The 14,163-nt window shown below is 28.9% G+C and overlaps 1 protein-coding gene across 7 annotated transcripts; it reads right to left on the bottom strand.

Moving 5' to 3' along the window:
• Nucleotides 1-840: 840 nt before the first annotated feature.
• LOC122521184 (supervillin-like) lies at nt 841-13,381 on the bottom strand. 7 transcript variants are annotated; one of them, XM_043641687.1, is made up of 27 exons: nt 13,240-13,380; nt 12,898-13,082; nt 12,044-12,229; nt 11,665-11,823; nt 11,487-11,587; nt 11,253-11,385; nt 10,880-11,129; nt 9,391-10,797; nt 7,769-8,514; nt 6,725-7,445; nt 6,375-6,630; nt 6,024-6,297; nt 5,853-5,948; nt 5,604-5,772; nt 5,346-5,503; nt 4,682-4,923; nt 4,234-4,432; nt 3,994-4,145; nt 3,303-3,764; nt 3,006-3,156; nt 2,766-2,917; nt 2,410-2,682; nt 2,167-2,293; nt 1,856-2,050; nt 1,452-1,726; nt 1,169-1,324; nt 841-1,006 (listed from the first exon to the last, which is right to left on the bottom strand). In XM_043641687.1, exons 3-27 carry the CDS (start codon nt 12,225-12,227, stop codon nt 920-922), a joined length of 7,125 nt encoding a protein of 2,374 aa, XP_043497622.1. In that variant the 5' UTR covers nt 12,228-12,229; nt 12,898-13,082; nt 13,240-13,380; the 3' UTR covers nt 841-919. The 7 variants fall into 7 exon arrangements, with proteins under 7 accessions (XP_043497622.1, XP_043497621.1, XP_043497626.1 ...); XM_043641686.1 differs by having other exon boundaries at nt 12,902-13,082; XM_043641691.1 differs by having other exon boundaries at nt 11,487-11,569; nt 12,902-13,082.
• Nucleotides 13,382-14,163: the final 782 nt, after the last annotated feature.

The raw sequence follows: 14,163 nt of genomic DNA, 5'->3' as shown, positions 1-14,163 counted from the left end.
CATCATTTTTTTATCATTCATGTATAATTGTTAGTTCTTATTTTATCTTATTATTATTATTATTATTATTATCATTATTATTATTATTATTATTATTATTATTATATAATGTACCAAAAAGAGTTCTTTATGTTTTAAAGTTTATATTATTAGATAAATAATGATATATAATGTGATATTAAAATGTAAATTTTTAAAACAAATAATGCGGTTAACGCATGATTTTTTCGACGCGTATTACAATTTCCCTTCAAAATACATCTTAACAATAAAATATTTCAACACAGATCAGTATTTTCTTTATGTATAGATTACAACTGTATTCTGTTTCGTAAATAATAATATATAATTTTTATGTGTATGTCAAAGTTCGTATCCTCTTTAAAAAATATTTATACTTGCTTACTATTGGATTTATAAAAGACAAAGAAAATGAGATTCGTAAAATACAATGATATATCGTTAAATACTGTTTAAAAACATAGAATAATTTGTAAAGAACACAGTATCTCCTCTTTTGTAAAAATATTACATATTGTAAAATTAAGCCATTCTAAAAGGTATTATATTATTGATAAATACAAAGCTCATACAAATATAAATGAAATATTCACAAGCTGATTTGCATGTATTAAAAATATATGATAATTTATTTTACACAAATACACACACACGTGGGTGTGTATGTGCGCGCGCGCGTATATGTATATATTATATCTGAGTGTAATAGTAAACATCACGAATATTTCAGTTAATTACAATCAATGGACAATTTTAGGCAACTCTTGTACATCAATTCATACATTCAAAAGTTAAAAAAGTTTAAAGTTATAAACGTTATGAAACAATGAATTAAGATTTTATTAAACGCTTTACAAGAACACCTATTTCGCATAAAATATAGAAACCAGGCAACTAATCAAAACAATCCTACCTCTTTCTTGAGATTCACTTGCTTCCACATAGGAAGTTCTTGAAATTCTTCTTTACTGATTCCCAATAATTCCTGTGTAAAAATATTTCATTATATAAAAAAAACATAAAAATATTAATTGCAAGTAGTTTAGAGACAAACATAATTATTGGTATAAAATATCCACTAATACTGTATCTTTGTGAATGAAAAATTAAAAGTAAAAGCAAATGATATAAGATAGAAAAAACTAACTTGGAAATGTTGTTGGGATAAATAAAGTTCGAGTCGTGTGGGATCAACTCCTACTGGTAGCGGTCGTTGTAATAATTGAGCAGGAGGATAAGTACTTTGCGTTAAACGAGCCAACTCACTTTCAACATTCAAAATTTCACCTGGATTTCGTCCCTCCTAATTAAAAGAAAACAAAAATAATAATAATAATTATTATTGCGATATGATTGATCTATTATTATGCAAGATTTAGGAAGAATGTTTATTTCTATAAATCCTTAAAAAGTTCATTTTTTATCATTACCTGCATATTTAATTCTGCGATATCGTCGCGATATGTCCACGTAGGAAATAAATTTATAAATTGTAATGGCTCTAAGCCAGCCCAAACTAGATATATTGGGAACTTTGTAACATTTGGATGAATACTTTCCCAATACTGGATTGCCATAGTCATAGTAGTTTTTCTTTCAGCTTGCCATCTCACCGCTTTACTTCCAGAATGATCTTCAGCTTCTGAATCAGGCCACCATCCTTGCCATATCCATACCTCATTTTTATTGTCAAGTAAAAATAAGGCTGTTGGCATATAATATGTGTATATAATAAATATTTTCTTTTTTTTTTTCTTTTTTTGCAAAATCGTGACACACTTTTAAACAGATAATATTTATAATAATAATAATAATAATAATAATACACCAATACCTGGCTGATTAACCTGATACAGTTCATCTTGAAGAAAAGGAAAAGGGGTAGGTAAATGTGCACGATGCGGACACAATATTTCTGTTACTTTGAATTCTTTAGTAATACTGGAAAAGTGGAATAATCTCGGTGTATGGTCTTGAATTGGATCTTTTTTAAATGAAATATATAAAGTCTTATTCATTCCACCTAATGCTAAAATAAACACAACAATGATTGTTTATAATCTTGGTAAAAAAATTAATATCAAGAATTTTATTAATATATTATTTAATATTGTTATGAAATATAAGATAATACAGTGATCTTACCGTTGAAGAATTCTTCGGGTTCTACACCCTCATTAATTTCGAGAATTTCTAAACGAATTTCCTCAAATGTTAATCCAAATTCTTCCAGTCGTTTATCTTTAATTTTATTAGCAGCAAACAATGCATTCTAAAATAAAAAAAAAAAAAAAATATGTATAAGCCAAAAATATTGTAACCACGAAGCATAAACATTTGATCTCAAATTAAAAAATAATTAGATTGATAGAATTAAAAAAGAAATACCTTTTTTATATGAGGCAATGCATTAGTTCCATGCCACACATAGATTTTTGCAAATTTTATATCCAGTAAAATAAACGAGCCTCGACTTCTTAGCTGACGAGTGCTACATGGTATTTCTGTTAAAAATATTTCCGATTCAAGAGTGCCTCTACAAATATACAATCTCCATCGTTGATCGCATTTTTTATCTGCTTTTTTACCCATGTGTATTACCATCTCTCCGGAAAATAAATTTAAAAATGCAGCTGGTTCGTGGCCTTGAACTACACGTATCTAATGCGGATAATAAAAACATTGAAACATAAGAGAGAGATATAAGAAACTTTAGTTAGTTCGTTTTAAGGAAATATCAATACCTGTGGCCCTTGTTCATTATCAAGTTCTACAGTTAGTAAGGCTGCGGCACCTTGCTCATTCAGAGATGCATTTTTTCCTTGCCAGATGAAATAGACTGAACGATCTCTTCCTTTTGCAAAATGTTTAGATTGCAATCCACTAAGTTCACGGCCTAAATACATAATGGAGAAAAAAAAGAAATATTCATAATGTGTCATGATAATTTCCATAACTATATAATAAAATGAATAAATATTTACCAGTAATAGTAACTGAGTACATCCAACGTATGATGTAACTATCCCCCGTATAAAATTGTCCATTAGACAAATTATCCAATAATGTATGCGAGAATTCATCAATATGCCATACATTTATGCTTGTGGTTTCGACAGTGCATTGCTTCATCAACTGAAATATAACAAATCCTTTTATCAGAATTTTGCTCAAAAAGATATTCAAACGAATTAATTAATTATTTTCTTTTATCATAAAACATAATATTTATCTATCGTTGATTATTAACTATTATTCACTATTATCATGCGAATAACTACCTCATCATCATACCAACCAGTTCCTCTTCCCAAATGACATCCCTTAATATTTAAATCAACAGGCGTATTGTTCGGTTCTATTATAACATCCAAATTACATGGTTCTACAATTATTGTTCCATCGATTTGGTCTTTATCTTTAATAACTTTCATTTTAATGATACCAGCTACATTTGGCCAATCAAGAAACTTTTCACGGAAAAGTACTGTTTCAACGTGTTGAGCTAATTTAGCAAATAGGCACCATGAAGGTCTTGTTTTTTCACTTTTTATGTCTGTAAGTAATTTATTACGTCTTCCAATCATAGATGCTGCATTTATTGGGCTAATTGCACATTCGGTATAGTCATAACCTTCCTTCCATAATTCTGTAGCAAGACGAGTAGCAACTTTTTTCTTATTATTTGAGGCTCTTTTACCAGTCCATATATACATCTCACTTCCAAAATCAAATACCAGTATCTTTATAGAAAGTAGGATGTAAAACATGCAACAAAATATAGCATAGTAATAATAATAATAATAATAAAATGATAATAATAATAATAATAATGATAATAATAATAACAATAATAATAATAATAATAAGAAGAAGAAGAAGAAGAAGAATAAAAACAGCAACAATAACAAAATAAAAATAGGGTAAAAGGAAAAAAATATGATAAAGGGTAAGTGGTAAAAGTTGTTCTACCTTGTTCAAGTCCAGCATTTTAATCTTTGGTATAGCACCCCAATATTTTTCAAGGGGAACTAATTCGTCATCTTTGACCTCATATATCATATTTGTATTAATTATAGCAGATTCGTATAATTCATCTTCATCTGGATGACCACCATCAATCACTAGAATTCAGAATCATAATTAATTATCATTTTAAATTAAATATATTAAATATATGAAGTAAAAAAAAAAAGAAAATGCATATATTACCATCGATATCAGTATCTATACCAAGATAATTCCAAAATTGTTTCATTTGACTTCTTGTACAAGTTATTTTATCTTCGTTAATTGTAATAACATGAGAAGCTTGACAACCTAAATCTTTATTCTGCTGAATACTTAATGCTATTTCTGCTGCACGAGCTTTTTCAATAACATTACTATACTTTCCCACATAATTATAAACCTATAAAAAAAACAAATGAGTCAACATCATTTCAATTTCTAATTTATTTCTAATAAAATATTACAAAGCAATGTGAATTAAATGAAGAAAATAATAGTTCTTTATTTTAATTACATTAGTTAAGCATTTATAAAATTAATAATAGCTAATAATAAAAATAATATAATATATATAAATATAATCTCAATTCTAATAGAATGTCAATGATATAAAAAAAAAAAAAGAATAAAACTATGAATAATACTGCACCTCTGATTTTGTAACTAACACATAAGTATCACCGCTATTGATACTATTAGCTACTGGTTCGACCAATCTGGCTTGAACATGACGCCTGCCTTTTACCATAATCAACATTAAATCCTTATACGGTCGTAATTTATTTATAGTATTATTTGCATCCGCAATATTTCTTAACGTTATAGCACTAAAATCTTCCGTAGAAGCTAATCCAGCGAGAGCTTCTATAGCCAAGGCTGAATTTTTAGCAACTAAAAATTAACAAATTTTACGCAATATGCATATTTCAATTTATAAATATATATATATATCTACACACCATATATAATCATTTTATTAATTTTATATTATTTAAATATATTAATATATATGAGCCATACACAGGTCAAAGCGATTAACTGTACTTAAAAAATTTGTACAAATTTCATTATCAAAGTATTTTAATCAACATTTAATTTTTTATATTTAAAATGAATTTCCTTAATTATTAGACTTAAAACTACACTAAATGAGAATAATTTTTATGGCCGTTCAATAACAAATGATACGATAATGTATATTACTTTATCAATTTCCTTTGCTTTTTGTTTTGTGAAGTTAATTGATTTGGCATTTGAACCACTCATATGTCTCTATGTATTATTTACAATAACATGTTAATATTTATACTTACGTTTCTCAACGTTTAAACTTCTCATTACCTTCTCCGCAATTCCTGTAGAAACTTCGGTATACTCAGTTTTCAAATCAGTACGCGATGCAAGTAATTTTATAGGATTTTTCGAAGCTGCACGTCTTTTTTGTGTTTGTATACTTCGTTTTTGACCTAATCTATACGATAGAAAAAAGCAAAAAGAAAAGAAAAAATATATATATATTTCCTATAAAATCGTATTGTGTGGTGTCAAATCAAATAAAATGTGTTACTTACAATTCCGAATTCGATGTAATTACATCAAAAGCATTTTCATCTAAACTAAAACATTCAGTCTCGCATTTTTTCAAAGATACTCCTGTGTAAAAAGATGTAAAAGTTTCGTCATCCACTTTAGGAACAGATACAGTTGCTAATACAGTAGATTTAGTTTTGTTTTCTTCACCTAAAATTATATATATATTAATTTAATCATTATAAATGTGCTCTTCAATCAAATTATTTAATTATAGTGCATAAACGAACCACTTTCATCGCTGGCAGGTTCTGAGAAACTTCTTCTTATTGTAATAGGTGAATCTTTGCTTGGACTTGAAGGCGTCGAAAGAACATCTTTCGTATCTAATAATATTGGAACAATTAACTATAAGATTGAATATAAATGAAAATTAGTTTTAAAATTAATTTCTCAAATACCTTTTCGTCCTTTAAACCTTTCTGGTCTTGGTCTTTTCTTCTTATCTGCAATATTGTTCGTAACTTCAATACGAAGTGAAGACGAACTTTCTTCTAAAATTTCGGTTTTTTCTACCTTCATTTTACCAGCTACCGTAAATTTGATAGCATCTGGTGCAGCAATTCGTTTTTTCCAACCTTCTGCAGCAGATTCTAATTTGCCAAGACAATCAGCCAATACACCTTGTCTAATAGTTAATTCTTCCTTATTAAACGTAGTGCTATTAACTACATCCTAAGGATATGAAAATATAATGAAAATAGCAGAAACAATGAATAAGAAATTAGACAACAAGAATAAAACTAATTTACCGAAGTTTCACTCATTATTCGACGTTTCCAATTAGTATTGCCACTACGTTGAAGCGCCGCTAATCGATCAGCAATACTCATACTTGGACCATCGGCTTCCGAAACTCCATCCGAAACAGATATCGTTTGAGTTGCACTACGATATAAACCTGGTAGAATAGTAGTAGCATTACATTTTTCTTTTGTTATGTCAAATGATGCACCTTCGCTACTTAATGCGTGATGACTAGCACTTTTGGATAAAGTAGCATTATGCCTATAAAATATAATATACAATTATTTATAATCAATTTCTGAGATAATCTATATATTAATAGAAAATATCATCGTAACAAAACTGACATGCTTACTTAGCTTGTTTTGCTAATGCATTCTGACGTCGTCGAAAAATAGCTTCATTTTTAATAATACCGCGGACTTCACGGCTGCCCGAAGAAGACGTGTCATCGTCCGAAGACTGAGGTATTTCATTTTTAGTTAAATGTTTATCATCGCTATTATATCTCTGTGACATAACATTGCCTTTTTTAATAATATCTACTTCATCTAAATTGAAATTGGTTCTTGATTTACATGACTTATCCTGAGAGATTATTTTTGTAAGACAAGGCACTGTGTGTTCTTGTTTTGTTTCACTATGAATGCTCTCTTTATCATCGTGTTTTTCTACTTTACGTATATGATAGAAATCTTTTGACGTTATATCTTCTTTTTCTCCGTATTGATGTTGCTTAACATTTATATTTTTACTTTGCAGAAAAGTATCATCATTATTTGTTTCTTGATTATTACAATTTGAATCACATTTGTCAGATGATGTAAGAGGATTGGTTTTTAAATTAAAACGTGGTATAATATCACAAGTATTAGAAACTTGCTGTTGTAATTCTTCTGATTCTTTTTTAAGTACAGACTTTATTAATTTCAAACCTTCAAGTTCAGGACTTTTAGTTCGAAATGTATTATTTGAATGATAGGCAGAAGATTTTAAAATGCTTTTTGGCAATTCGGTTTGAGAACCAGATGATAATTGGGCATTATTATTAGCATTTTGAGATTCTTCAAAAATATCTAAAATATAAATATTACATTATTATTTCACATTATTATATCAAGTTTCATTTAGTTATTAACACTTAAATGATATCATTTAATATCATTTTCCATGGGCTTACTCTAAGACCGGCAATTTTCTCGTTTGGAAATGAAAAACAAATACATAGAAGAAATTAAAAATGAAAACACAAGAAATTACGTTGCCGGTCTTTTACGTCTCAGCATTGAAACAACACTCGTTAGAAATCTTGCGAGCGGTCGCGTTTAAATGTTAATATAATTATAAATTAAGCTTATCAAATAATATTTATTATGTACATGTACTATATAACGTTTACCTTTAGTTAGAGAAAGTTTCTCAACAGTATTTAATGGAGATATACGAGATGCAACTTCTACTTCTTCAGATGTAATGGGTTGTGTCTTATAACGAGCACCGGGACGCCTTCTTAAAAATCTTTCTTGAATTGCTTTGTTCGATGAAGATGATGTTTCTGCTATGATTTTTTGATTAAATAATCTCACCCGTTCGGCTAAACTCAATTTTGATGGATCATATTCGTCGTCAGGCGTATAAGTACTTTCTGCTTTTATATTAGATATTTCATTGTTTGAAGCAGCATTACGTTGATTTTGCAATACAGCCTCTTGGACCTCTTGTAAAGTCACTGGTTGCGTATTAAATCTATCATTCCCTTGAAGCTTACGATCTCTATAATGTTGTATGCCATGCGATACTTTGTGTTGTACATTCGAAGATGCACTTTTTTCTTTAGACGTTACACTTTCCTCCATATTTTTAAAGTGTAAAGCCATCGCAGACACACTGCTACTATGTTGCGCAATATACTTTTCTTCTATATTACTTGCTTCCAAATCTTTTTTCGATTCATTCACAGATGGATTTAAATTAACTTCTGCTTTCTTAGATGAAGACATTTGGGTATAAAAATTTATGTTTTTTTCACAATTTTTATTTGTAACAAATTCGTGCGATTCAGATTTTTGTTCACTTGGTATTTCCTTTTTGAGTACCAATCGTTTGTCTTTATTTTCTTTATTAAGTTTTTCGTCCGCAGTTACACTACAACAAATCAACATTAAGAGAAAATCTATTATTATTTTATTTTCATTATCATGTAATTTATATATAAATTTTAATAGACGCTTAGTTGTAAGCTTTGCAAAAATGACATATACTCCAAATATATTCGTGTAACTTGATAATCAAAATTTGAAAGTTTTTATAACACGGATAAACAGAACAAAGCTACAATTTTTCTTTTAACACAGCAATATAAAAAAATGATAGAGATTATTGATAACAATAATATTAAAAAATAGATAAGATTCTATTTTGTAAAGTATAGTTTAACTGCAGTATGCATCCAACTGTCTGTGATTTCTGGTACCTATGAGGATTGCTAGGTGATCTATAATTAAACTTGGCACAGAATCAAAGTCTCAACAAACTCACATTTTACCATCGGTACTAAAAATGTAAACAAAATCATATAATATCGTTAAAAAGAAAATTAGTTGGGAAATTCGTCATATCATTGATAATAATATCCAGCTCTGCTATATTTATTATAATAATCTCTAGTTATTATTTTTATTTATATTTATTATCTCTCTCTCTTTCTCTTTCTCCCTCTCCCTCTCTCTCTCTCTCTCTCTCTCTCTCTCTCTCACTATTTGATAATTCAAGAAATAAGATTCACGTTTCGTTCGTATTACTCTTTTGTTATTACAAAAGATTAATCAAACTATTTATTATCATTAAAGTACAATATCTCTGTATATGTAATATCGCATAAGAAATAAAAATGCGAAATATAAAAAAACAAAAAAAGCAAATATATTTGTTTCCGATATCAATATATTTGTTAATTAAATGCTTACATTGAAAATAAATCTCCAAATAAAACATTCATAATATTATTGAAATATTACATACCTATCAATGGAATCACGACAGGTCATAGTTGTAATTGAACTCTCGTTAGACTGTGACAAATGAGATCTTAAATTATTACCACTTATTGATTTTAAATATGATTGATTCAGCAACATATCACACAAAGAATTAGATTCAAGAGATCTTCTTTTATCACGTACGACAGCTAACTCGTTAGAAATGTTGGAAGGTTGTACATGACCAACCGATTGTGCTCGTTTTCGTAAAAACAAGTTATTTCCAGTTACAGATAAATCACTTAATACATTTGTATCGTGAATGTGTAAGCGTACACGTGCTTCATTTTCTCGAGAAGTAGATTGTTTCAATATTGGCTTAACACAATCACTTTCTAATAATCCACTTGATCTAGATTGTAGAACACGATTTTTTAACATAGAAAGTTTCTTAGGAGAAGTTATATCCATATCGTAATTACATTCGTCTTGCGAACTTTTTCGTGAACACTTTAAAATTGTTTTCTTAGGCTTATCATCGTGCTCATCCGACTCCGTACTTGATTTTTTTTTCAATATCGGACGCGGCTCATGCGAAGGAGGATCATTACCAGAGGATTCTTCTCTACTGTGTTTTTTCTTCAATATCGGTCTCACTTCGGAACCTTCAAATGTTTCAGTACCATTTGTAAGATCAGTTGCAATTGTTACGTGATGAGTAGTATTGCTTGATCTTGTATTATTCATCGATTTTCTTTTAAGAATTCCTTGTGGTTCCGGAGAACCAATTTGGCCATCTTCCCTATCATCTTCTCTAGATGTCTTACGTTTTAATATAGAAGTAGGTTGAGGATCAGGACTTTGATCTCTTTTTATAATTTCATCTAACGACGACCGTCTTTGATTTTTTAAAATCGGCCTAAATTCGGAATAGTTGTTATCATTAAAAGAAACATCAGGTGAGTAACTGCGCCGCCGAAGTATTTCACTTTCATCCAAACTACTACGCTTTTTTAAGATACCATGCCTTTTATGAATTGGTTCTATCACAGATGGTGAAAATGTTACAGGTAATGTATTATGCGACGTATTAGATGAAGATTGACCTGTTTCACTTTCAGCCACCTTGTGTTTAAGTATAGATACTGGTGGTTGACGTCCTGAACAAGAATCTTGAGGATATTCATCGGTCGATTTTTTCAAGATAGAACATTTACTTGGTGATACAGTTGTATGAATATTCGCAGAATGATTTGCAGAATGATTTGCACATTTTGTTACATTTCTTGTAGGTGATACATTAGTTAAATAAATCTCAGACTTTTGTTTATGATTTACCGATAAACCGCTATGCGATGCAAGTCTTTCTACTCGTTCCATAGTAGCTTTCGTTAATGCAGTTAATGCATCAACCCTTCTCGAGACTTCTGAATCACTGTGACCATCCTTACTATCAATTTATATAAATATTAAACGCACAATTTATATTATTCATGTTATTAAGAAATATTAAGTAAAGGAAAAACAATTACCTGTTTTGTAGTACATTACAACATTTTGTATTTGGAAGAGATGTAACAGTTGACGATGAGAAATTAGGTTTGGAACGATGCGTGTTATTATGAATATTGCCACGCGATGAGCCTAGTTTTGATTCTGTATGCTTTTTTTGTGGACTAGCAGCAGTCTGATGAGAAGCACCAGTATCGGAAGACAATATTGTATCGGATATGTGATTTTGTTTACTTGATTGTCTCGTACTTCTTCTTTCATTACATTCAGCTAAAAATAACAGCTACTTTTACTGCTATTAATTTGATACAATATACACCAAATTAAATGCGCACAGTATTAAAAGCTATATCAAATAAAAATACAAATTTGTAATAATACTCATTTGCTTACTGTTAATTAAACGATCCGATGGAACTGCTTCTATATTGCTCGATCGATTTAGATACGATTTTCTTTTATAACTTTTATCCCTTTCTCGCACCGGATTCATTGTATTACCATTGTCCGAAGATACTGGATTGTCCTGCGCATTCATATTTTGTTTATTACCACGTGTAAATATATGAATTATATGTTGAACAATAATTACATGCCATTATTATATATCCGTATGAAAATACTTACTACTTTAGTAGATAAATTAACACTCAATTGAGAACCCGAAGGAATAGCAGTTTCCGATACAGCTGGTCGTTTCAATGTATTACCTGAAAGGAAAAACGTTCCTAATAAAATGTTACAAATTTTAGAAAATGTAAAAAGAAAGAAAAAAAAAGAACAAAAACTTAGTAAATATACTTACTATTCGACGATACAATAGAAGCAGCACGTAGCCTAGAAGCTTTAGTTTCACGAATATGCGCTACCTTATGTAATGCAAGATTTTTATGTTGATCTTTATTTTCAACTCTCTGCGTCGCACGATTAGACTTTCCTAATGCATAACCATGTTTTTTATCCTCTAATTTTTTTTTTACAAAAAGAGAGAATCAGAGTTTTTCGACATTAATACAATGAAACATTGTTGATATATTACATATGTTTTTTTAATATAAAAATACTTGCCTATTATTTATACTACGAGACTACAACTCATGTGATAGATAATTACCTTTATATATATATATTTATAATGTATAAATACAAAATTCTTAATAGTTTCAATAATAGATAATACTTACTATCAGACGAACAAGGTATTAAATTCTTCCTAGGTCTGCACTCTGTATTTTGCTCATTACACTGTATGTTATTACACTTAGAAGGATCAGTAGCATTTACACATTCCGACGAGTTATTTTCTGTTTCATTCAAAGAACTTTCTCCACTGGCTGCCATCAAAACTGTTGCACCAGCAGCTACCATTACTAAAAATAAATACTACATTACACCTTACATTGCCAATTTATCTTCCTTTCAATTTTGTCAAAAATCACGTATTCAAAAATCATGCAATTTTTAAAAGGAACATTTAATACTGTAATGACATATGTTAAGAAAAAATGTTGCTATTCTATAACTATATGTATATATATATATATATATATATATATATATATATTTTTTTAAGACTATTTTTAAACTTGTTCAAAAGTTTAATAAATATATTATTCATACTTAATAAGAATCGATCTGTTAGAAACAAAAAATTAAGTTTACGTATAATCGAATAATTATTTTTTACATCATTACTTGCACAAATAGGTTTCCAATGGTGAATAAATTTGAAAAAAAAAATGTATATTCTAAAATAAATAATATTTCTCTATTAAAATGGTAATAAATATAATCGACGTTATCGTCGATTATTGAAAATCAAAAAAATTAGGATAAAACAAACAAAAAGATTAAATATATTATCGTTAACATTATGATAGAGAAAAGATTTCGCTGTAAAGAGAAAGTTTTTTATCTCTTCTTTTATTAGCATTTTCTTTCTTTTTTTATTTCTTTTATCTCTTCGCTTAAATATACATACATGCATCATGCATACATACATACATACATACATACATATATTATATATATATTTTACCTACTTATTTACTGTATCCTTCCTTATGTTGCAGCCATAATCTTGCCTTTTAAAATTAATTCTAAAAATAATTCCGAAACTAGTCAACACGGATCAATCCGTTTTATATTGTATCACAGTTATTAATACTTATAAAAAGCACCAATTCGTAAATTATAGAATACATGTAAAAAATCACTGAACACCTAATTGATATATTTGTGTATATATATATATACATACATATTTTTATATATATACATATACATATATATACATATTTTTTTTATATATGTATATATACATATATATACATATTTTTATATATATATATATATGTATCACGTATTGGAAAAATATTACGATCGACAGGAAAAAAAATATCTTCCCTGGAAATATTGCACAGGTATTACTCATCCGACCACGATTTCTCTTGTAACTGCCAGTAACAGTCAGTTGTCATTTACAGTTTACGTATACTAGCGATCCACACATTATTCCACCGATAAAATTATTCTAGAAGGCGAATCGCCGATAAATTCTTAAACATTTCATCGAGGATAGCAGCCGATAATGTAGATTTTACTATTCTGTTTTACCATCAGTCCGATGTTATATTATTTTGTCAATGTTTAATAAATAAAAAGGAATTAAAAAAGGAAAATTAATTGAAATTGTTTTTAACATAGCAATACAATTTATAAAGTCAAGTTCGAATTTTGTAGTAAAAGCATTTAACTCGACGATCATGATCGCGTTAAAACAATCAACAAAAGTCAACTTCTTATTTTCTAAGTCAACTTTTATTATCTTCTTTTTTATTTATATATAAAGAAGAGTTTGTTTAAAAAAGAAACTATGTGAAAATAAAAGAAAAAAATTTGTATATAAAAATTCGCGAAACGAAGGTCCATCATTTCGAAGGTACATACGATTTCGTAATATCAAGGAGGGTTCGTCAAAATTTGCGTCGACAGATGGCGCGTTAATCGACGATATCGTAGTGCTCGTAGCGTAATTTAACGCAAAGTCCACTATCTACGATTGTTTAATATATCAATGATCGTACCATTGCTTTCATACTCTTCACAGCCTGTTTGCCAGCCAGCCTGGCACGGTAAATGATACGTGTATCGTGTACGAGGTTAAAAGTGATAGCCTACAGTTGTATTCGTTGTTGCTGTCATCGTCGCATCACAATAGTCTCGATTTTTGTCGACGTAGTTCGTTTGCCGGCCATTACGCGTAGTGTTATTATTATTGGTCTAGTGGTGCTGCTGTTGTTAC

Source organism: Polistes fuscatus, unplaced genomic scaffold (assembly GCF_010416935.1).
Source record: "Polistes fuscatus isolate 324 unplaced genomic scaffold, CU_Pfus_HIC Scaffold4, whole genome shotgun sequence".
NCBI classification, from domain to species: Eukaryota; Metazoa; Arthropoda; class Insecta; order Hymenoptera; family Vespidae; genus Polistes; species Polistes fuscatus.
This window is presented reverse-complemented; position numbering and strand designations above follow the sequence as displayed.